General features: G+C 40.5%; 1 protein-coding gene across 2 annotated transcripts in view; it reads left to right on the top strand.

The window, feature by feature from the left end:
• Positions 1–1,505: 1,505 nt before the first annotated feature.
• chchd3a (coiled-coil-helix-coiled-coil-helix domain containing 3a) overlaps positions 1,506–24,305 on the top strand; it is a 62,637-nt gene continuing 39,837 nt past the window's right edge. The window contains exons 1-5 of one of the 2 annotated variants that reach the window (XM_018671020.2): positions 1,506–1,730; positions 2,611–2,865; positions 3,445–3,538; positions 10,612–10,705; positions 19,652–19,832. In XM_018671020.2, the coding sequence (XP_018526536.1) occupies positions 1,650–1,730; positions 2,611–2,865; positions 3,445–3,538; positions 10,612–10,705; positions 19,652–19,832 (705 nt within the window). In that variant the 5' untranslated portion in view covers positions 1,506–1,649. The remainder of the gene's footprint in view (positions 1,731–2,610; positions 2,866–3,444; positions 3,539–10,611; positions 10,706–19,651; positions 19,833–24,305) is intronic. The other variant, XM_018671022.2, reaches the window with a different exon arrangement.

Below are 24,305 nucleotides of genomic sequence, written 5' to 3'. Positions count from 1 at the left end.
TGCCTTCTAGCATTCTTAGCTTTGCTTCTGGCCTGACTCCTTACCCCCACCATATTTCATCTATCCTCTGTCTCTGATTGTCTACCTTTGGATTTGTTCTGACTGGCTGCCAGTTATTGAATGCAGGTGTGTCTAACCACGCAGTAAAGTCTCCTTTTATTATATAAGTGCTGCTTCATGACTGCTTTTGGTTTCCAGGAACTGTCCATACCTGTGGCGCTCACTAGAGGTTTTCTTTGTATTTTCCATCTCCTTAACAGAAGGCAGATTCAAAAAATAGCAATACTCAAACACTTACCATGGAAAATGAAAGTGGGTAGCATTTATTGTTTGCACATTTATATCCAGGATTAGATATTCTACTTTTCCACCCCAGGAGAAATATCAATAATGTGTTGACTGCTGCTAAAATATAAAGTGTAGGAGGATTAACAGAGAGACACCCCCTTCAAAGGAGGTGCTTCAAATACAATGTCAGAAGAGGTGAATGGAAAATAGCCCAGCAGAGAAATTGTTAACTGATGGCAGAGGAGGTTGATGATCTGACTCTAGCCAACCCACTCTACAGCATGAGTCTCAGAATTTTGGAACATTTCTGAGGCACAGGTTCACAATGGGAATATGGCCACTGGATTTGGTCATGTAATGGCTTTGTATTTCCATCTCTACTCCCCCTCCCTCTATTCTCTTTGTAGCTCTATTTCCATTTCAGTAGCTGTCTTTGGTTTCTCTGAAGGGTCTGGCAACTCTGTCAGCAATTCTGCACTTTAAAATCAATCTGTGGATAATGTTCCACTGTTCAGACCACATATTTTACCCTCTCCATCTTTCATAATTTTGCTATGGTTTTGATTTTCTCATTTTGTCAGCTAAAGATGAGCAACAACACTTTAAAGTATTTTTTATGTAAGTCTACAGACAGCTCAAAACAGCTTCTATGATAGATTTCTGGTAGTTAAAATAAAAATAATATGTATTTTGATTTTTTTTAAAAAGTGTGGAATTTGAATAATATATTAGGCATACATGCTGAACAACAGTGTGCAGATGTAAGATTAAGAAACTAGTTAAAAGTGAATAACAAGTTTACTCAGATTCATGGGGAACTAAACCTTAGCATTTTTGAAGTCAGAACACATTGTTTCCTTACGATATGATACCTGTGGTAAGCAAAGTATTGAAAGTGCCAAATACTAGACATATTGCATTCAAAGTGGGCTATATATTTATGTTTTATCAGAATATAGCCTATGATGTATTTTAAGGATGACAGATAATTGACAGTAACATCAATGTCACAACATGACAATGTCGTCAATGTGTGACAGTCTGTAGTACAAGATTATTCTAACAGACTAATAATGTCAAACACTAAGCTGAAAAACTGAAACGACTCAGACAAGTAATGCTGTTACACTCCCACTCCACCGTTTACCAATACCAACCAATGAAAATCGCTGATGTAAGGATGGTAACGCTTCGGTCCAATCAACTCGCACGTTCTTCACACACGTCATGCTAAGGAAGTGCCGACTTGCTGAAGCAGTAACGTGTGGGCCCCAGCCAGCTATTGCACGTAAACTGCCAAAAAATAAAAGTCCTCAATTTTACATGTAGATTACTGACACTTTACAACGTGCGGTCTGACAATGGGAGCGAACAACAGTACCCGCCGCGTGTCATTTGAATCAGATGAGAACGAGAATATAACGGTGGTGAAGGGCATACGGGTAAGTCACATTATACAAACTTGTGCAGGGTTAAACACAGACAGCTAAACAGATCTTACGTGACTGCCTTATCAGGTAATACAGTAGCGAATTAGGTTGTGAAGGTAATGCTTTGCTAAGAAGAGTGTTAAAATGTGGCTTGAATATGGCTAAAAGCAGCTATGCTACATTGCAATGAGACTCTTAGCTGTCTGTAAACTTTTCATTCATTCTCAAGGCTATACCGTAGGTTAGCCTAAAATAGTGCAGGAGTTTACAGTTTAACAACACATTAGCTAGTAGCCAAGGAAGTGGTTATGAGTTTGCGTTAAGCTTTTGAATGTCCGTTTGCGAATGTTGACATTGACGTCACCAGCCTCGTGCTCAGTTCTCTGTTCCTGAATGAAAGTTGCTCCAGACAGGCTGTTGCATTCTTGGTTATAGATAAAGTTATCCTGGTGGACTTTTTGTTTCAAGGTGGAAACATGTACATGCTGTTTACCTGGATAGTTATAATTGAAATGGAGTGACTTTGGTTGGAGCTGTCACAAGTTCTCTCATGCCATTGTCAGCTAATGTTAAATATAGATTGAGAGGCTTTAGCTGATCAGATAAGTCTTTAGTTGGCACAGCTCTGTCTATTATTACTCAGATTGCAGGCTGACCAAGCAAGGCTAATATTATCTTTCAGCAAGGTGTAATCCTGTTTATGCTAGTGTTGTAATGTGTATATAAATAGACTGAAAATAATAGAATAATAATAGTAATAGTAATAATAGTAATAATAGTTTTCCATATTTACATGAACTTAAAAGAGCATTTGGACATTGTGGGCTGAATTATGTCAGACTAATCCTTTAAATCAGTCTCATTGTTCTTTGTTCCATTCTTTTTTTCCCAGCTTTCTGAGAATGTCATCAACCGCATGAGGGAACCTACAGCTCCTCCTCAACACCAACGTGCTCCCTCTCCACCACCTCCCACAGCACCTAAACTCACTCCTCCACTCCTGCAGCCAGTGCCTCCCCCCTTTGACCCGATCACCTCCTTGCCTCCTCCTCCCTCTCCTCTTGTAGAACCTGTTGCACCTCCAGCTCCTCCTTCACCAGCTCCACCTGCCACAAAGACTGTGGCTGCACCTCCACCTACGGAACAGGTAGAAGTTCCCACCATGACTGACATGGTGCTCCCATCCTTATCAGCCCCAGCTCCTGCTAGCGCTGTCGCTGCTCCAGCTTTTGAGCCTGTGGCGGCGGCTGCTCCTCCTCCTGCTCCTGCTCCTGCTCCTGCTGCTGTTGAGCCGGTAACTTTGCCTACATCTCCCCCTCCTCCCTCTGCTCCTGCTCCCTGCCCTCCTCCAGCTGTGGTGGAAGCAATCACTCTGCTTGCTCCTCCTCCCCTTGTAATCGAACCATCTCCTCCTCCCACAAATCAATCCATTGCTTCTCCTCCTCCAGTAATTGAACCTGTTGCTCCTCCATATGTGATTGAATCCATCGCTCCTACATCTGCAGTTGAACCCATGCCATGTCCTCCTCCTTTCATGATCGAACCTATCGCCGCTCCCCCTCCTCCTAAATCAGAACCGCTCTCTTCCCCTCCTGATTTTGAGGCTGTCACCATCCTGCCTTCTCCCTCAGGGGACACTCTGTCCTCACAGCCTGCTGAGCCATTTGCTGCACCTCCCCTGCCAGAGTTTACTGCTCCTTGTGAACCAGTTGCACCTCCTCCTCAGCCCCCCGTGGAACCAGTATCTCCTGCTCCAGTCCCTGAGCCTGTGGCAGTGCCTGAGTCGAGTCCAGTCCCACCACCTCCCACTGCACCACCCGGTGAGTTTTACTCCAGGATGCTGAAAGTCTGTGTTCGTAATATATTTCACAATCAAATGGCGATAAAGATTAAAAATAGCTTAAGCAGTGTTAAGGAATAGACTGGGTGTAAGCATGCTATTCTTAGCTTTTACTGGATTTTTGAGACAGCTGGACAAACTTGTGTATGTGTTCCTCCTAACAGGAAGACAGTCAGGAGTGAATGCTTATTTATAAAAAAAAAACCTGAAGAAACCAATTGTTCTCTGTAATGGCTCATTTTATCCTGAAATGTATGGGCCGCGGTTAATTAGAAAGCAAAGGTTATGAGGAAATGAACTGTCCGAGGATAAGTCCAGCTACACTGAATTTTAATGATGTCTATTGTATGGGTGTTTACTTTAAGCCACCTTAAGCTTTTTGTCTCCAACTTTTCGTGCAGATTGTAATTAGTCTTCATTTTAAAAACGGGCCTCACAGTAGCCTTGGTCATATTATGATTCATTGCCATCCCCTAACTGTTAATGAAATGATTAATTCTTTCTTGTAATAATGTTAATAAATTGATGCTGTAATTAGTGGCCCTCGTTTCTGCCTCGTCACTGTGGAGCTCAAGCTGTCATGATAACCCCTCTTCTTCTTGCGGTTTGTGAGAGCGCTCAAAATAATGTGGCTAACCTCAGCAGTAGCCTGTTGTATCTGTGTAAGTTTCTTTTCCTCAGCTTTTTAAATTACCCCTTCAGTAAAGCAGCTATAATCAGTATTATTGTATGACAGCTTTTAAGTGAAAGAAATCACATATCACTCGGCTCTGCAGCTCCCATCAGCTTTACGGAACTTTAGTTGCTTTGCTTTGGTTTTCTGGCCCGCAGCCTCACTGTTTTGGTCAGACCCACCACTTTCATCAGTGTTGTTTTCAGCTACAACAGACAGCTGTTTTCAGCAAAGAAATCTTTGAAAAACCAACTGCACACTGTCTGCCCAGCACCCAACGGCAGACAGACAAGGTCTGTGTCTAGCTGGTGAACATAATGAGTCAGGTATTTCCCTCAGAAGTTGGTGGAGACCAAAATCAGACCCAAGAGGAGAGTACTGAATACTGGACCTACATTTACCAGGTGACCCTAATGTTGCTCTGGATCGTCTCTGTGTTATTATTTGCCAACAATATATCAACTTTATAAGGTGATAATATGTCAGTATTGTATTTTGAGCTTATCTCACCTACCCCTAACTTGCCAAAGATCAGTTATTGCAGGTTTAAATAATGAGTAGTGTTTAGGAACAGAAACATGAGATAAAAAGTTTTTTTTTTTCCTCCAACATTTTATAATTTTATAATATATATAAGCCTTGAGAATCTCTTTTATTTCTACTGAGAAGTGCAAATGAATTTATTGAGATTTAATCACATTTTTAGTTTAATCATATGTGTTTGGCATATGAAAGAAGATTTGGCGGCTCTGCTGTTACAGATAATAAGACTACAGATAAGTATCAGACTACACTGATATTGCAGGGATAGTTGAGTTACATTGTATTAGTTCAGAAAGTGTGTATGTAAGTACTCGCACACACAAACTGAACCTCTTCCTACTTCTCTCTTAAAGCAAAGTTTCTGCCTTTATTATACCTTTAGTGTGGGTGCACATCCGCTATCTCTTGACATATCCAGCAGAGGACATTTGAATGTTACCTGTTCATTACACAGTGCAGAATGGGGTGTGGGTGTAAGTTCTTCAGAAGGTGGCATCCAGGGTGTGGGCAAGCCTCCCCATCCTTGACTGTGCTCAATCAGTGAGGTAATTAAAAAAAGGCCAACTTATGCCACGCCACACTGACTCCAGTGATTAAAACGACACCTCCACAGTTTCACACAACAAACCACCAGGCCTCATTAAGGGAAGGAGGTGGTGTGTGTGTCTGTGTTAAGTATTAAATTTTTATTTGGCCATAGGGCTTCCGTGATATGACACTGAATTTTATGGGAGCTGCTTGCCTTTTTGTTTGAGCACATTAGTAATACAATTGGTCAATTAAAAGAAGTTATTCATGCACATTCAACAAAAACACTTTTTTTGTCAGTTTGTGTTTTCCATTTGCTGTGGGGCCACTGTCTGAGCAGAGTCTCATTATTCTCCACATTGAATGAAATTATTCCGCTAATTGGTTTTCAGATTAAAAGATAAATAAAACAGTATGTAACTTAGTTTGATTAAAGGTGTGGAGTGTGTTGAGTGGAGCTATTTATGTGGTCAGTTAAGGATGCAAGTTCTAATAGTCTTTTGGGGGACAGTTATCATTGCTGCTATGTCTTTCCATTTTCTTTCTTCACTCTTTCAATCTTGAAACACTGATGGAAAGTTTGAGAAGAGGTAGTGGTCTCTTAGGACCAACTCTTCCATACATCTTTTAGTGTGCACAGTGTTTCTGCTTTGTTCAGGATAGTGAGTATATGTTAGAATTGGTGACATTTTTAATGTTGCTGCACAGTCACAACCACAGTTTTCGGTTTTGTTTTATCACTCTTTTCTATTTAACTGCAAGTACTGTATGTTGCTGAGTCTTGCCAGGCGTCTGCCCATATATCTGTCTCAAAGCAATAATGTGTGTTGACATTTACTGAGGTATTTTGAATATACCATCCTTGCAAGGTCACCTCACAGCTGAATATGTACCAAGCTCACCAAGTATTCTAAAGGAGAGGAAAAAAGTCAACTTGGACAATTGATCAAGCATGCTCTTTTTAAAGACCAAAAAAAAAAAAAAAGGTACGGTGGATGTGAATGTGAATCTCGTTAAAAAGTTGCAAAGTTCAGCTCAATCCTGAAAGGGTACGACCTTAATGAGGCGGACATTGATTATGTGTGTCCACGAGAGTTGGGTATCAAGTGAGGCTCTCAGCAGGTCGGCTGTCTCTAAATCATGGCCTGAGCCAGTATGTGTGCTGATTACACCATAGTCAAGGTTGAACCTCCTACACCTTCTCCAATGTGCTATAAATATTCATATGCCAGAGCCCACACACTGCGCTGGACTAATAGTCTACTTAAAGACGTCTCCCAGGTGCAGCATAAAGAATGGGGAAATGGGAGAGACAAAGGAACACAATGGAAGAAATGTGGGAGATGTGTGTATGTGTGCATAAATGTGAGTGTGAAACTTGTGAAATGTATCACTCTGCTTTTGAAACTGACTTTTCTTGTTATCTCGTGAAAATGTGAAATGATCAGTTAGGTCCTATTCCATAACATGAGATTAAATTAAGAGGGAAGAGTGTGAATAAAAGAGAAAATCAGAATTGGCACCTGCCTGCCAGGGCTGGAAGCTTGCTCCGAGCTCTTTTCTTTTCTTTTTTTTTTTTTTTTCCCCACTCCCTCTCTTTTCCGTATTTGAACATAGTGAAAGGTGTGCGGTGACTCAACTAGGCACAAGCTAGAGACGTGAGGAAGTGGTAATGTTACAGATTATGCCCTCCACGCGGGTCTCGGGGTTAATGAAACTTCTGATGAGAAACGCAATTTGCCTTCGTCTATTATCTCCACTGCCAATAGCCTGTGCTCCACCGCCTCTCCTCCTCCTCCTCTATGTTTTTTTCCACAGGGTTTTGTGATTGGTTTAAAAGGAAAGGAGGGGGACACGTCTAAAAAGATGATGAGTTTTTAATCTTTTTAACATTTACATGTCCTACTCAGGATTGACACGGGCTCTGTCAATCTGGAATTGTCTCTGACCCTAACCAGCCTCCCTCAAGGACCCCAGACAGTGTTTATCATATCAGAACCTGTTCTCTGGCTGACCCCGTGGGCCTGCTAGCTATCTGAATCCTCTCTCTGCAGGGCTGGAGAGGATGTGGTGATAAATGAGGAGTTGCTACGGTTTGCCTGAACTTAGAGGAATTTTAAAATTGTATTACTGCTAAGAGGTATATATTTTCAATGTAAGACAGAGGTTTTTAAGGGTAGTTGACGCTGAAATGCCAGTCTTACCTGACAGGAAAAAAGTTCATAATAACAAGGCATGAGCTGTGATTTTAAGTGGCACTTGAATTTGTATGTATGTGTGCTCATTGCACCACAGTGTGGTTCAATGTTGAACCCATCTACTCTAAAGATCTATGGGAGGAATATTAAGTATTGAGAAGTTTTCATCAGATGGACTCTGCACTGTTTTACGGCTACTAATTTCCTAGTGGCCCAAAGCTTAAGTACTGTTTGCAGTCATCATCACAAGTTTGATTGTGGGAAGATGTGACATTAGCAGTCAATTCTTTACAGTATTGACTGACTCCGTTTTGGTCAAGGGCAGCAGAACACACTGTAGGTACAACATTGACACACAGTATTATGTAGAATGTGTCAATAAACATTTGAAGTTGCCTGTTTACACATTGAGCAGACATGAAGCAACATTAGCATTCCCTTGGAGTCTTTTTTTTTTCATTTTAGCTCTGTTCTGGGATCCACCCACTTCAGAGGGAAGTAATTTTGTCTGTCTGCAGTTGGGTACTGAATAGCGTACAGTGGCATTATCAGAGCTTTTTCATTAAAACAACTGCCTGCTACATCTGAAAACGAAGCCGGTGAGACTGTTCAGAGTGAACCAAAATATGAAAGTTGACGAACACTAAAACATTCTCTAGAGCTGAGGGGAACAGCGGTCAGATGAAAACTTAAAGGCTCATGTTACTTGTATTGAGTTTTTTTTTTTTTTTTTTTTTTTTTTTAAATGATGATAACCAAAGTTCCAGACTTTACAGCCACTTGTTACTTGACAGGCATCCTTGTGGCGGAACCTTCGTCAGGATTGTAGCCCTGCAGGTTGTCTTTCTGCTGTGGAGTTCTTAACAGAGTTGCAATTAAACTCTCCTCTGCAGTGAGATCAATGGTGCTTCTGAGTGCTGTCAAACATGATGGATATTATTTTCTCACACTCTGGACAGTAGGTGACAGCAGTCTCTGTCTTTCAGGATACACTATGCAGTGAAAAGTTGTCAACTGTCAATCACCACCTGTGTTTGCACTAGTGTTTCTTCTGAAGCCCTGTCATTCTAAAGCTCCCTCTACCTGATGCTTATTCATTCTCTTTAGTGTACCAAACTGTGACTTCTTGTTATGTGTTGTTTGCTGTGGAAGAAAAAATGTCTACTGAGCGTGGAAATCAGAAAATTGTCAAGATAACTGTGTTTTTATTTTGTGTGTTTACTCAGGAATACCACTTGAGAGCAAATTATTAACAGTAGATGTGTTAAAGCTGCTAAGGGAGGTGTGGAAGACTAAAATAAAAGAAGTTGGAGGGGGAGACGCTTGTTAATGAGCAGAGATTTTATGTATCCATGACACCAGTTGCATTAACTGTAGCAAGTTCTTGGTAACTGGCGACCTCAGGTTCAACAGCATCATTAACTTGTTTTTATTTTTAACATCAATCCACTAAAGAATCTCATGTGTTAGTTACATTACAAGAAGGTCTTTATTTAGTTTTCACAAAGAGCAGAATAACGTAAAGGCACTGAGATTCATGCCACTAAAAAATGCCAATCAATAAAACTCACTCCACTAAAATTGCTGTGAGACTCAGGGATAGAGAATCTGTTTTACACACAAATTTCATAGAGATGGATCTTATGAGTCTAATTGAATCAGCAGTGTTAATACTGGGATAGTGCCATCACTGCCAGAGAATATATCAATTTGAAGGTAACAATTATGGTCCCAATTGTTATGTTTCTTTTCTAACCTTCCTCTGAGAGAGGTTTGTACTTTGCAACTCTGTCTGTGTATCCATAAAGTGTCTCAAAAGCCTTTAAATAGATTTCCAAGACCACTGATAGACAGGCTTTGGGCTATAGGAACATTTAAAACATTTAATTAGACTATGATATTGATCTGGAATCAGGGCTTCTGCTTTTAGACTGTTGCTCCTTTTTTTAGGTAAAACAATTAAACTAAAGTAGATAGAATCAATTTTAAATCCAAAGGGTATGTTATCAAAAATCCATTTATTTCATAGTGGGCAAGTTGGGGAATTGTTAGCCTTCTAATGCTTCCAGTTGTGATACTGAAAGAACATAATTAGGAAATCAGCCACCAGTAGCACCACATGTTGGATTTAAAGAGGAACAGATGTGAAATCATGACTATAATAACCACTAACCACTGCAGCTTTTAAAAAATCACAGAATAAACACTGTAGCTGAAAACATTGCTGGAGTATAATGCAGTTTTGCTTCAGGCTTGTTTTCCTTTTATCAGTGTTTGTTTTACAGCCTGAAGACTATATTAAAAGAATGGCTTTGCACATTTCAGGTCTTATTGTTGATCTGATTTAGTTGGAATTAGGTTTTTGTATGTATGCATTTGCCTTTCAACTGGCCTGCTGTTACCACATATTACCTGGTAATAATAGACTCTGACAATAGGGATTATCCCATCTAACTAATGCAGTGGGAGAGTAATCTTGACACACTCAGACACTCCCCCAATCACTGCAGTGTCGCAGCACACTGCATGGCACTTCTGTCTTCAGAGCACGTTTTGGCCTGGTCGCCGGCTGGCATCTTTACTTTCATGCTTAATTACCTGCCAAGATAGACCAGTGGAGACATGGGATCATACATGTATAATGTCCCTGACATGAATATATGTAGACACGATGGTGTGATGCTGTGATTTTAGGACAGAGGATGTGTGTGTGTGGCTTTAGGCAATATGGCCATTTTTCTTTGTCTTTTTAAGTGTGTTGCAGTGCTATGTTTTAATGCCACAGGTCCTCATTGAGGCTTGTTCTTGCTGTTTTTGACACACACACACACACACACACACACACACACACGCTCACACAGCTCACACTCAGTCATTGTAGTCAAAATGTTTATTCTGAACAAAACATGTTCTGATTAATGCATTTTTTTCCATCACCTGTTGGATAAACACCCACCTTTCTCCTTTTCTTGTTTCTTTTCAGACTGTATCATTCTGTTCAGTCAATTCAAACACAACATGCTTGTCAGCAAACAGAAGCTGTTTACTTAAAAAACTCTCTAACTCTCTTTCTGTCTGCTTGTGTTGGTTTTTTTTTCTTTTTGTCCCCAGTTGATGAGGAGGCCCTGAGGAAGAAGATCACTGATGAGCTGTATAAAGGCTTGGAGCAGGACAGAGCCAAGGCAGAGCAAGAGCTGCAAGCCTGGTGAGATGCGCACACACACACACACACACATACACACGCACGCATCGCTATCTTAACCTGAACTGGAAAAGTAGTTTTTGTTTATGACCTTGCACACAGAGTTTTGGTGTTGCAAAGCATTTCAGAGGTAGATTTGTTGCTGGAATTTATGTTTTAGAGATGAAATTAAGATTCCAGGGGCTTGCTGAAAGTCAGAATCTCTGGTGTACCCTGTGTGGTGTGCATTTCTTTACCCTCTTGTTGCCCCTCTTCTCCTTTTCCTCTCTCCCCTCCCTTCCTCCTTTCAGATCAAGATAGATTAAATCAGGGTACTACACTAGTGTCAATTCCTGTTCCAGGATTTCATTAGGAACCGAAGACATTTTCAGATTTGACCATTTTCCGCTTTCATTAATAGTCAAAAAGGTCAGCAACAGTCTTTCCGATCCCCACTGTTTCCAATCTGCCTCTCTTCCGAGGCACATCAGCACTTTTCCCGCCCTCTATTTCTGCTTCTCCTCTCCCTCTCTCGTTCACTCCGGCTCAATTAATCATGCCTGAGAAAGGAGGGCGCTATCCTGAGGTAATTTCCTGGGTGTTGAGTGGGTGATCCATTAGCCCTGCCTGATGAAGAAACACACTCTTCATGTGAGGAGTGTATTCCAGTCTTTCCTCTGTCTCCCCTTTCCTATCATCTCCTGTGCCCTCCTCTTCTCTCCTCTTCTTTTTGACCCCAAAGAAACAGGTGCACATGCCATAATGTCAGATAATCGTGTTGCTCCCTCTCTTTAATAGACCCGGATGATCTCCAGCAGACCTCTGTGAATGAACAACTGTGATCAGCCACAAAATGCACCCTTATACTGTACTGTACTGGGGGAAAAAACACAACCTTTCTATGTCCAGGAGGAGATAGTGTTAGCCTAGCGATTAGCCTCCTGTTTGAGGCTCATTCAGGAAGAGAGAAATTAACGAGTGGTGTTGAGAAATCGTTTGTCTATTGATTTTTTTTTTTTTTTGATGTAACTGCTTCCTGCAGTTCTCTTATTGATGTCTGTTCAGAAAAGCAAGCGCTTCAGAATTACGTCCTCCTTGCAGTTAATTGAAATCATGGCAGCTTTCAAGCCCTCAATTTTTGTTTGGGCTTGGCATGGGCTGCAAGAATTGAACATTGAATCATAAATTGGCAATAATCAGTTAGCCAAGTGCATATTAATGTCAGTTTCTAATGTGGTCTTGTTTCTTTTGCCCTTTTGTCACCTTATTTTTGCTCTATTTGTGTTGTGTGTATTCATGCGCGTGTGTCCATTTTCCCAGGTAATAGTTTGATGGGTAGTAATCATGGGACAGCCATCAAGGTGCATTCTGGGCTTTGAGGAGAGCCTAAAGGGTGCAGCTCAGCGATCAGTTTTATCTAGAGTCAGCAAGTCAGAAAATGAATTACAGTGTAATGATGCTGAAATAGAAAACACTCTAACTGTTTGTTTAGAGGGTGCAGAGACCACTATCCACATTTTTACAACTTATGATTATAATTCAAGTCTGACCATATCAGGTTGTCGCTTAGGTCACATTGATTATCTACTATATTCATTAGCTACTGTGGTTCAAGCTAGCACATAATGCTTTCTAATATAATCAGATTACAAAATGGTGTGTTGATTTATGCTAACATGCTCTAATTTCTCAGGACCGAAAATGGCTTCCACTCCTTTTTTTGCCACCACAGCTGAACTTTTCTATTCATTTCTTGTTATTAAGAGATAAGGATGACTGGTGCTTTCTTATAATTGAAATAGATGAGGAGAACACAGTACCTTTTTTTTCCTCATCTGTGTTGTCAAGCCATAATTAAATTGTGGTGGCATTTCACCTTCCCACAGTGCAGGCAATAACTACAGAGTTTTTGGTTGTTGAAGGCAAACAAGGCACAGTGATTATGGCCCTCACCACAGTGGAAGACACAGCAAGGAGACCGGGTATCTTTTGCTGCAAAATTGGACTAAGACGTAAAATATTTTTTTGTGTGTGACTGCATCAAAGCTTAGCTAACAAGACTGCACAGTTCCTCACTAGTTATGGAACCCTGCAGGGAAACTACTTCACAGCTTGAACACAGGAAAATTGAAGAATATATAAACCCCTGGGTCAGTGGGAAAGAACATACACACACACAAGCTACATGAGACTAAAATCTTAAGGTCATGTTCAACCCCAGCAGTTGCTTCTGCAGGTTGTTGGTTGTTAAAATGTCCTCAAGGAAGACACAAAGTTCTTACTCGCTCATTAATTGTAATTGTCAAGATAAACAAATTAACATGGTAAAATAATAGAGATCTGTTAAACTGATAGATAACAGGAGGTCCTATTGCCAATCACTCTTAGTTTTTTGGTGCTTTTATTAGACAAAAGAGGGCTGACAGGAAATGAGGAGCGAGAGATGTAGGGAGATGAATAATTACATGGTCAAATTATATCCCATGCAGTGTTGCTGTGTAGGGTACCCAGATCTAGGGAATTCAGAGGTTTTTTTAGGTATATCTTGAGGTATTTTGAGATTAGGCAGTATTTCTTCTGTTTAGCTTTAGGGCCACAAATGAACTCCAGAGATCTGGCTTTGCATGTTTTGCTCTGGTAGAAGTGAAGTAAGGGCTCTGTGAAGAGTTCATTTGGGTTCAGCCTAAACTCATTTGTAGCAAGGAGCGGCTGCAGGGAGCAGATTTGCCTCTGCCGCTTCTCTGTGAGGCACCAGAGCAGAACGAGTCAGAGAAAAGGATGAGAGAGAAGGAGAGATGAGGGGGGCAGAGAACTCTTAAACTGCTCTCTCTCTCCTCCCTCACCCTAACTCATCCCGTGTCACCATTCAATCCAGTTCTTCTTCTCTTATTCTCTCAGATTTTCCTCCACCTTTCCTTTCTTGTCTCTATTTCTCCCGTTTCAGTTTCAGTTTTCAGTTTTTCGATATTTCCTGTATTCCTCTAGCTATCTTCTTTTCTCAATCTCCCCTATTTCTCATTCTAGTTTCTTCCTGCTTGTTCATGTCTTCATCCGACTTCCCTCTCTCAATCTCCCATTCCATGCATGAAATGTGTGTGTTTAAGTGCCCACACAGTGTATACTTAAAGGTTAGTCATTATTGTGAAACATCTGCCCATTATTTCAGCATGTAGCCAAACAGCATGTGTTTGCTTGTGTGATATAATTTCATGTCAGACTTTTGAGTGAGAACACTGACCTTCCTTCAGAGCTTTTGTTTTCCTCCATAGCCTTAACCAGGCAGTTTGTTAAATTCTTTATTGCTTTCAGATCAGACACAGACAGATAGTGTAGCCTATAGATTTTTACATTTCGTTTATTTTTTATCTTTTATCTTTGTTTGCTCAGAAATACATACACTGATACACACACACACACACACACACAACCTCGAACTCTGTTTAGCAGAGCTAGAAAGTTGGGAGGTTACCAAAAAACAAAAAGTTCCTGAATCTAACCTGATTTAGCTGGGACTGTGTCTGGGGAGTTGTGATTCTTCCTTAAAATGTGTCTGAATCAGCAGCATTACTGTCTTTGATCAGAATCTCTTACTGCACTTGCCTTCACTATTTCTTCATGATATTCTAACTGCGACTACTGCAGTAATATAGAACACCCTAGCAACTTTGCAGCACACTCAACCCCAGAATAATCATAGTAGTAATGACAATAAAAATGATACGATAAATCATAATAGTGAAAATTCTAATCATATTAATAGTGATAATCATAGTAGTTGTTGTAATAAAGCTAAAAAAGTTTACACATTGACCAGAAAATATTCAGTAATATTCAGTCAGATTTACCACAACCACCACCTAGCGACCTAGCAGCTACTCCAAACCCAACCATCCCATATATCCTAGTGACGATAGAGAACATCATAGCAACCACTTAATTTCCCACAAACCATCAGGTAAACACTGGGAACCACCCACGGCCCATCTGTTACCAGTCAGAAACAGTGCAAAAAACTAACAACTACAACGAGTGTCCAACAAGAGTCCATCCATACACCCACCACGCCAAACACCCACCACCTAGCAACACCATAATAATCAAATAGAATGCCATATTAGCTAACAGCAGTAATGTCCTAACCTGCTTGCACTCCTCTACTGACCATCCAGTACCACCCTAGCAACTGTCCAAAACACCCTGTAAATGCCCCAGCACCTGCATCCAGCACCAAAGCAACACCATAGCAGCCACACTGAACACTCTAGGAAACACCTGCAAATGCCCCAACATATACACTAAAAACCTCCACTCTATGCTATAAAATAACCAGAACATCACACACAAACTGAGCAACCCTCAAGCCCTTGACAGTTTGAACAGTGAGAACATTCCACAGCCTTTGCATAACATTTGTGTGTTGTTTTTCTTTCTGGGGATATATGTATATGTATCATTCATCTTAGTGTTTCACTACCTGCATCAATAGAAGTAATTTCCAGCAAAGCTCTTTATTGCAATTGATGGTTCTTGCCTTGTGAACAATACATAAACTTGGTCAAATTTTTGTACCTTGCAAATCTGCTGTCTGTGTATAACTTAAAGTGGTCTCAAATGACCAGATAGAATCAGTTGGAGGGAGTTCAATCCATATTTAAAGTAATTTCTAATATCATCCCAGTGTTTAAGCTCCATAAGACATAGATTGATAACCACCAGGCCTCTGAACCCATTCCACATTGCTAAGTAGAGTAACTGTTTGCTCTAACTCTGTCACTGTATTTAATGGTGAAATGTTTAGAGTTTGAAATGTTTGAGAGTTTGGAATGTTTGGGTTTGCGCTTTATGTTCAGTCTGATATTTGAAGAGACAATGACAGAGTGACAACGATATCCACATTAGACAGTTTGCCTCTGATGAAGCTTGGTCGTCGCACTAAGAACATTGTAGTTATCACTAATTGTGGGTAAAGTAGAGGGAGAGTACAAAATGGCTTTCATGTTCCTTCTGCAGTATGGAGACTCTTCTAAATTAATCTTCCCTCTGCTCTTTCCTTTGTTTCCCATACACTTAATTTTAACTCTGTCCCAGCATTTTGTAGCGCCCACCATCAGGTGTGGAGTTTGTGCGTGTTTGTGTGTGAGCATACTGTATGTGTGTCACAGAGAGTGCATAGCGCCATAAAATATTCATAGCCAGCATTCAGCGACATTATTCCTAACATCAATATTGCATTGGGCCTTTAAATGCCTTTGTTTCAAGGCGCATGGATCAAGCCTGCACTGTTATGCAGGTCTGTCAGAATTCATCCTGCCAGGCAGACTGTATTGAGACACATCTTGTGTAGATGACAGGTAGACAACTGGAAGTATTAATGGGTGAAGAGTTGAGAGAAGACAGACGTTAAAACGGATGGAAAGGTAAAAGGGGAAATATCTTTTGTTTTGATATTTGTGCAAGGGTAATACTATTTTTTAAACATGTTTGTTAACTCTTGTTATTGGAAAGTTTGTATATGTGTGCATACACGCATGTACAACTTGTCTGGACTATTGACATATGAACTGCCACAGATCTGATCTCTGTCTGTTAGAAGTAGTGTCCTAAAAGACCTGAAGTATTCCCGAGTACATCTGTTCAAGGTCATCTCCTGAAAATAGTGAGCTACTTCTCTGGAAAGGTCAGCACAGTCGAACCCACTTGCACTCCAATCTTCTTCAGATTAATGATATATCGCTGGTTCTGCCTTTCCATCTTTCTGTTTTCAAGACCTGATCCACTGAGCCATCAAAACACAGGTTACTGGGCCAAGATTATCTCCTCTTTCTATCCAGTACCGGGCCAAACATCATCCACTTATCCTTAGGAGACATTATATTTTTTTTTCTTTCCATACATAGGTGCTGTCTCTTTCCCACTCTCTGTCTGACTCAACCATTCTCTTTCTCAAAGCCCCCTCTCCTACCCAGTGCCAATCTTCTACAGTTGAATGAAAAATGCGTCCAATATCCCAGGGACAGGGCAATAATGACTGGAAAGCAATAGAGGTGAAGCAGACAGATAGTATCCAGCTAGTGATAGCAGTCTTTGCTTCGGTTAGCACTTGTGAGGAAGTCAGTGGACAGACTTTTTTGCTAGGTTGTCTATTTTCATGGTCCTATTCTTCTCACTTGTCCAGGTTGTAGCTTTTGGTCACCATTCATTTGTTATAATGATAATTTGGTATTTTCCTCTTTCTTGATTTGGTGAAATGTCTAACAAAGACCTTGCTCAGTGGTTACAACTTTTTATCAGTAAGTTTTTGACCTTGCATATTTGAGTTCTGCTTCACTGTCTGTCATTTTGCTTTTCTGTTACAAAACAGGTAAACAAAAGGAGATTTGGCACTCTTGAGAGTCAGCGTTGCTAACAGGTGCATAGGGAAGTGTTGGTTGTCCTTTATGCATCACACTTTGAACACTTGCACATTGAATAATTTAATGAGAGGAGGCAAAGTTTTGGTAACAAAATTTTATCTGGTATTTAATTCCACTCTGGTGGTACTGGTTTATCTAATCAAACATTTATTTCCTGCAGATTCTGTTAGATTTTCAGTGATCGTAGTTTCTTTTTTGTTGCTTTTGCTGGCCCACATGAATACCACCCAAGTCCTTTTTGAAAAACCCTGTATACCGACCCTTCTTTTATAGTAGTAGCAATAGCAAAAGCCAAAGCTTCTTGAGTAAAGGTAGCTTAGGTACATTAGCAGTGCAGGCAGGGAGGCGTGGATTGTGGGGAAATGGTGAATGTAAAAGCCCATTAGGAAGCTCCCTGTATGAGTGTGTGTGTGTGTGTGTGTAAGCCAGAACCCGATGATGGATGGAGTGTGCTGACGTGTGCAACCCACTGGACTGTGAGACTGGACATGGCTGGTCTCTCTCCGTCTCCCTCCATCTCTTCCTCCCACTCTCTGCCTCACTCCCTCTTTGCTTCACTTCCTCAGGGCCAAACATGTCATGTTGCCACTACTCACACTCGCTCCATCCTCTCTCTTGCTCTCTCTCTTTTCCGTCTTTTTCTCTGTATCCCCATCTCGTCTCTGGCTCTCCCCCTGCTCTCTGACATTTAGTGGTGTTGCAGGGCAAATGGCAGCTTTAAGACATCAGACATATTTTCATTTGAACTACCCATCATCAGCTCAAAGCCAAAGGCATGGGGTGGTGGTCAGTTAGACCAGTCTGTCCATCATGATTCATCACTGTCTAAATTTTGGGTATATTCACAGGTGAGTGAAGACATGAATGATTTTTTTCAAGTAGAATAACAAATGAAAAACCCTTCACATTGTCAGATCAGTGGATAATATCAAGAAAACAGAGCCACAGGGTGAAAAAGACACAAACCGTATTTATGCCTGTTGCCATACACTTGACAATCAGGATGATTCACTTAAATTATCGTAGTGAGCAATGCACAAACCTGATGAGGCTGTAAATGAGTCATGCATCTAACTTTAGTGTTCATGAATAACAAAACAAAATTTCACACCTTTTTAAAGCAGAATCTGAATCATGATGGAAACAAAAGAAGAAAAACTACCACTTAAAAACAACTGTTGTTGTTTAACAGTGTTTCCACTACAGTATAGGCATCATGCAATAATTGATTAACTGACAAATGATGGCTCATAGATGGCTCTTGTGAATGTGGAGGAATTTCTTATGGACTAAACTGTCTTATCTGTGAAATGCATCACACAACCTGCCTTTCAGGACTCTCTTAGGATTTTTTTTTTCTTTTAGGCTGGAGTTTATTAAGATCCTTGCCGTCTTCATTTGTCTGTCATAAGTCACTCAGGCGCTTACCTCCATCTGTTCTCTGTTTGTTTTACCTCACCACTAATGTTTGATTCCTAGCAGAGGAAGACTTTCAGGGTTTCAGGGACGTTTCTTCTCCAATCAAGCACACTGTCGCTGAGTAGGGAGTGCGTTGCTAGGCAACTATGAGAATCCAGTGACAGGGTTCAAATGGTGGTCTTGTGTCTGCAGAGAGTGTAGTGCCTCTGTCTATGTCACTGCTTCATTGGACTGATGATTCTTGTTTGTGGGAAAGGCTAGTATTGTCTAGTACGTATTGATAGTCAAATTACTCCTCAGTGTAAATTATTTGGAAATAACATGAATTGAATTGAACTGTCTGACGGACGTTAACTGACTGTGGTACTTGAGGGACACTCAAACTTGGACAGTCAGAGTTCAACCTTGTGTTTTTTTTTCAGTAATGATTGAGTTTGACTTCTCAATGTTGCCCCCTCTTTGCAAGCTCTGGAAAATCAACGACACATGAATGGATGAATCTGACATTAGGACTGAAAATCAATATACAAGTATATTAGCCAATATCTGTGCTTCATTTGTGATTGTGACCTTTTAATTCTTTTGGGAGACACTGCAACAGAGCAGTAGGCCGTACAAGAAGTGTGTGAACGTGGGTGGTGCTATAAACACCAAAAATACTTTGAGTTGTCTACCCAAAAAAACATTTGCTGCTCTGAAAAATAACACTTACCACCCTATTTCCATGAGGCCATTCACAATCTGTGGTTAACAAAATGATCATTTTAAATCAAAGATTTAAAAGATTTTAGTTTCAAAGTAGATTGATTTTAGTTTGAAATGAAGGAATATGCAAAAGAGAGCTTATGGTTCAGCATATGTACAGACATGTTGCATTAAGGCAACACAAAAGGACCTTGGTGTGCAGTGCTGTGGACAGTGGGACATACTATGGACAGCATAACTAATTTAAGTAGGCAGTCATGCATTATAGAAATAGCTATGGGAGAATGAATACTGAGTTGTATATACTGTACCAGCTGCATTGTTATTATACTCTTCTGCAGTCTAAAGCTACACTAGATTGTGCTGTCATAAACACATGACATTTTGAAAGGTTAGTGTATTAATCATGTAAATAACTGCTAATGCTCCACAGGTTGGAGTCGGAGAAGGCCCGTGCAGCAGCACAGGCTAAAGCTGACGCCCAGTCCCAGGTCAGGAATGAAGTCTCCAAGATCCTGTCTGTGGAGCGGGCCGTGGCCCAGGAGAGCCTTCAGCAGGCTGTCATAAGGGAGAGGATCGCCACAGAGGATGAGAGGCTCCGCGCTCAGCTCCTTGTAAGTTGATTTACGGCAGCTGCTGTGAACGTTCCCCATCTTGTTTTATCTAGCCAAACAGTTTCATACCTTTTAATATTCAGTTCAAATGTGCACTGCAGTGTCAAAAAAAAGGTTGAACTTTTTAACTGTATGACCTGGTGAGTGCTGACTCGTCTGGTAAAGTGACAAATGTAAGAGCTGTGAGTGTGTGAGCATCTCTGAGAGCAGTAACTCATAGAACTGTCCTCAGTGGGTCAGCACTCAACCCCAGAAACACACACAACCACAAATCACACAGTTATTTTCAAGACTGTTAATACAGTATAGCCTTATCTACCTAATACACATTCAGAGGACAGTCTCAGTTCATTTTAATCAACATACAGTAAGTAAACCTATCTTCACTATAGCCACATCTTGTAGTTCAATATTTTTGTCTTCTTTCATATCTCTGCCTGTTCATCCTACTGTATTATGAAAGCTACCTTCATTTCGGGCAACCCGTGTCTTTATTTCCTGTAAATTGCTCTTGTAAACATTGTCAGATGAGCGTTCCTTACCACACACACACAGGCAGCATATTGTTTTCAAAAAGAAAACACATTTTCCCCGGAGTGCGGCTGCTGTTTACAAACCTATGCTATTGATTATATAGCTCATTTCACACGTTCATCGCCGTAATAGAAAAATGAATCATTTTGTTGAGAGAGAGAGAGAGGGAGGGAGAGGAGTGTTGACGTGATTCCACGCTGCAGGACAAGTGTATGAGTGAGCCCTCATTTGGAACGGCGATCAAATCGAAAGTAAAAAAAGGGCGGTTAGAGAGAGAGATAGAGAGAGACAGCGAGAGAGGGAGAAACATGATGTGATGTGTTCTCCCCCTCAGCATCTGCAAAGAAAAAAGTCTCAGTCGTAGGTTTTTAGTAGGTTATTTAATTTCTGTTGTTTTTCATAGGAAGGGAGACAGGACAAATGAGGGAAGGAAGGGCAAGAATGTAACACCTGCTTTATATCAGTTATGTATGAGGCAGCATAGTGGGTGGTTGGTCTTACTGAACTGTCCCTGAGGAGACTCATTGTGCATGTCATTGCCTGCATCCTCCTGAAGTACAAACTCCCTCTACTTAGGAGAACTTCTCCTCCTATATGCTATGAAGCATTTGCTTGCAGCCGTAGGGCTAACCCAGGGACATTAGCAGCCTTTGAAACTACAGTTAGAAAGCACTGCAGTTGCTCTGCATTCAGTGCGAGACTATGAATACACACACAGAGTCATATATACTGTACAGTCTTTCTTACAGTCTTTGTCTGTAACCTATATTTTCTGTTTAAATTTAGTTGATTGTGTCTGTTCTCCCTCCAGTTTGTCTTTGTGTCCTTAAAGCGAGCATATTGCAGCAGAAGAATCATTGTCAGAGGGTTTTAGTGTTATAAAATAATGTGTGTGTGTGTGTGCCTGTGTGATAATATTTTCCGTTTGAGCGTTCTTTTGGAGTGCTGGAGTTTTAATAGAATCGGACGGGTTATCAGCAGAGGCGCAGTGCCGTTCTTACCACTCATGTAATTGTCAAGTCAGACGCTTCTGCGCAGCCACTGTTCTTTTCAACTGGAAATGGACTTTTCCGTTTTAAAAGGCAGCCTCTCGCCCAAGACGTCTCCCACCCATTGTCATTTCACTCTGTGTTTGTCAAACTCCAGGATTGTCCGCTACCCACAGTGAACTTGTCTTTGATAAAACATGAAACATGTTTTTTTAAGGTCTTATGTGTGTGTGTGTGTGTGTCCTGTCTCCTGACTGTCTGCATTTCTTCCCCTCTGTGTCTTAGTGTGAGACTTTATTTCTTTTTACTCAAAAGGGAGAAAATAGCAGAAAGACCAACTACCAAGATTGTCAACTTAAAATATGTGCATATGAGTATATAGACGCTTTTTTTGGCTAATTTTTTCATCATGTGCTTTTACCAACCCATCTCATCAAATACAAAACCGTCTCTCCAGAAGTTACCCAATAAATTAAATTTACATTGTTGTAAAGCACATAAGGATCGGTAATTGGAAGGTGAAATTGGTTCTGATTGCTGGGCAAAGTCAATAAGTTGATGGAGAGAGAGCTCCAGGGAGAGGTTGTGGTTTGCTGTACTAAGCACATAATCTGATGGCTGATAAAGCTTTCAGAAGTGATTTGTTCAGTCCTTTCTCCCAGTAAACCTGTTAACAACTCATGCATTATCTTACATGATGTACGGTTATGTCCTTTGGCAATTAATTAGGTCATTAGATTAAATCAAGTATTTGTATTCAGACTGTCTCCTTGTTCTTACTTTTATAAAATATATAGCTTGCTGGCTAAATCTCACTACTACAACAGCCTCGTTAAATCCAATTGAGTTTGAAAAAAATATTTATGTTGCAGCTTGATAATAACCTAGTGCAGAATCATAAAAACTTCTGAGTGAGCGATACACATTGCCCTACTTGTTTTTTGAAAATTACTGAAACAAGTGAGAGTGTTTTGAAAACTGCTGGATTTATCTCAGCCCCCAGGCAGTTTCGGTGTCAAGAGAAATGACATTGTTTTTTCAGTACTGTGGAAAGTGAAGAAGTTGGGAGAGCGTCAAGTACATGGGTAAACATTGCATCTGTCAACAATCAATCTATCTGTCAAGGTCTGTTTTTTTTTTTTTTTTTTTTTGTTTGTTTAATATAGACAGAAGAAGAGCCAGATACCATGGAGAAAGAGACAGGGATGTCATGCAGTAACCTGCTTGAACCAGGGACTTGTCTGGGCCACTAAGATGCCCTGAAGTATTGTTTTTGAAATGTGAGCAGTAACAAAAGGCATATTGAAACAGGAAAAAATCTTAAAATCTCTTAAGTATAAGATGATTTACAGGAAATAATAAAAGCAATGTTTTTTTTCTAGCATAGAAAAGTACTAGAAAAGGTTAAATATTTGGTTAGAATTTAGATATTATTATTATTGCATCGGTTATTTTATTGCACTTCAACTTGTTTTAATTGAATGTGAATTGACCTGACCCTGCTCCCATGTTCATTGCCACTGAAAAAACATTTGTCTATGGCAGCTGTAGTTCTTGTGTCCTTTGTTGGCGCGCGGTATTGATTTGTCCCCTTCATTAAGATACAGGTCACGGTTAGCAGCAGGACCCCATACATTCCCTCCCCTACTTCACACACAATGAGAGCAATGCTGTGAGCAGTTATGCTTCCCCACGCTCACCTATAATGGCCATAACCTCCGCAACCATAGCTGCACCAATTACAGTGACACCCATTCTGGAGGATTGCCCCAAGACATGGGGTTAGTCTAGAGTTGAGTAGTGTTTAGATTTTATTGATTCAGACTTGGCCTAGATTCTGTTTATTATTGTATCCCGGTGCAGATTCTTGCTGTATTATAGTACGAAAAGAATCTAAATTTGATGGAAAACTAAAACTAAATCACCTTTAATTTTAGCATATTTCAGGAAGCCATTAACAGTAATTCACAAATTAGGTGCATTTTTTGATTAAGTTTATATGATATAATATTCTTAGTCTCTTCCCAGATTACATTTTAATATAAATCGCAGTGGTGTCAAATGTAAACAGGGCCCTAGATGGTTCCTACCACCCTGGTGGGACTGCTTGTTCCTCAGGCTTTTCCAGCACCAGTCACTCCCTTTCCCTGTCAGGCTGACGGGCAGTAGCCAGCCAGCAAGTCTACCAGTAATTGAAACTTCACAGCAGTGTAGGCACGGGTGTGTGCTGTCATTGTCATTGTTGTTGGGTTCCTGGGGTTCTGTTGTCTGAGGGTAACATATTCAGTGTCAGGGCTCACACATGTTCTGCCACTTGGGGTGGTGGAAGGAACAACAGTAAAGGAAAGGGGGGAACATTGGCGAATACAAGAGGTTTATTGTAGCTAGAAGCACAGCATTTGTGTGTGGATTTAACCTTTTTGTGTTCTTAAATCAGCTGAAACAAACAGACATAATTATTCTTCGAATTACAAACGTTTAAATGAGCCACAGTTTATGAAGAGTTGTATTTATTTTTCACTCTTCATGCTGATTATGTCTGCTTGTCCAGAGCAGGAGAATTTCCTGGATCACAGCAGCTACAAATAACAAAAGGTCGTGGTTGTCAAATTCACGCTGAAAAGAAAATTGTGGCAATACTTATCATTGCATTGTTTTGCTGTCAACATGCTTGGCAAACTAATAAAAGACTGTATCCTCTCATCATGTGGTCATTCTGAATAATTTTGTGATGAGTGTGATTTAATGAGTGGACAGCCTGGTGTGAAAGAACTGATTGGTGGCTTTATGTGGTCAAGATGGCCTCATCAAGAAGTTACTTAGTAGAATTATTACACGCAAATAAACCCTTAATTAGATAACAGGTCAATTACTGCATAATTACCCAGCAGCATCAGTTAGTGATATATGCTTCTTTTTAGTGGATACCAGCTGAAGACAGAGCAGAAAA

Source organism: Lates calcarifer, linkage group LG18 (assembly GCF_001640805.2).
Source record: "Lates calcarifer isolate ASB-BC8 linkage group LG18, TLL_Latcal_v3, whole genome shotgun sequence".
NCBI lineage: Eukaryota > Metazoa > Chordata > Actinopteri > Centropomidae > Lates > Lates calcarifer.
This window is presented reverse-complemented; position numbering and strand designations above follow the sequence as displayed.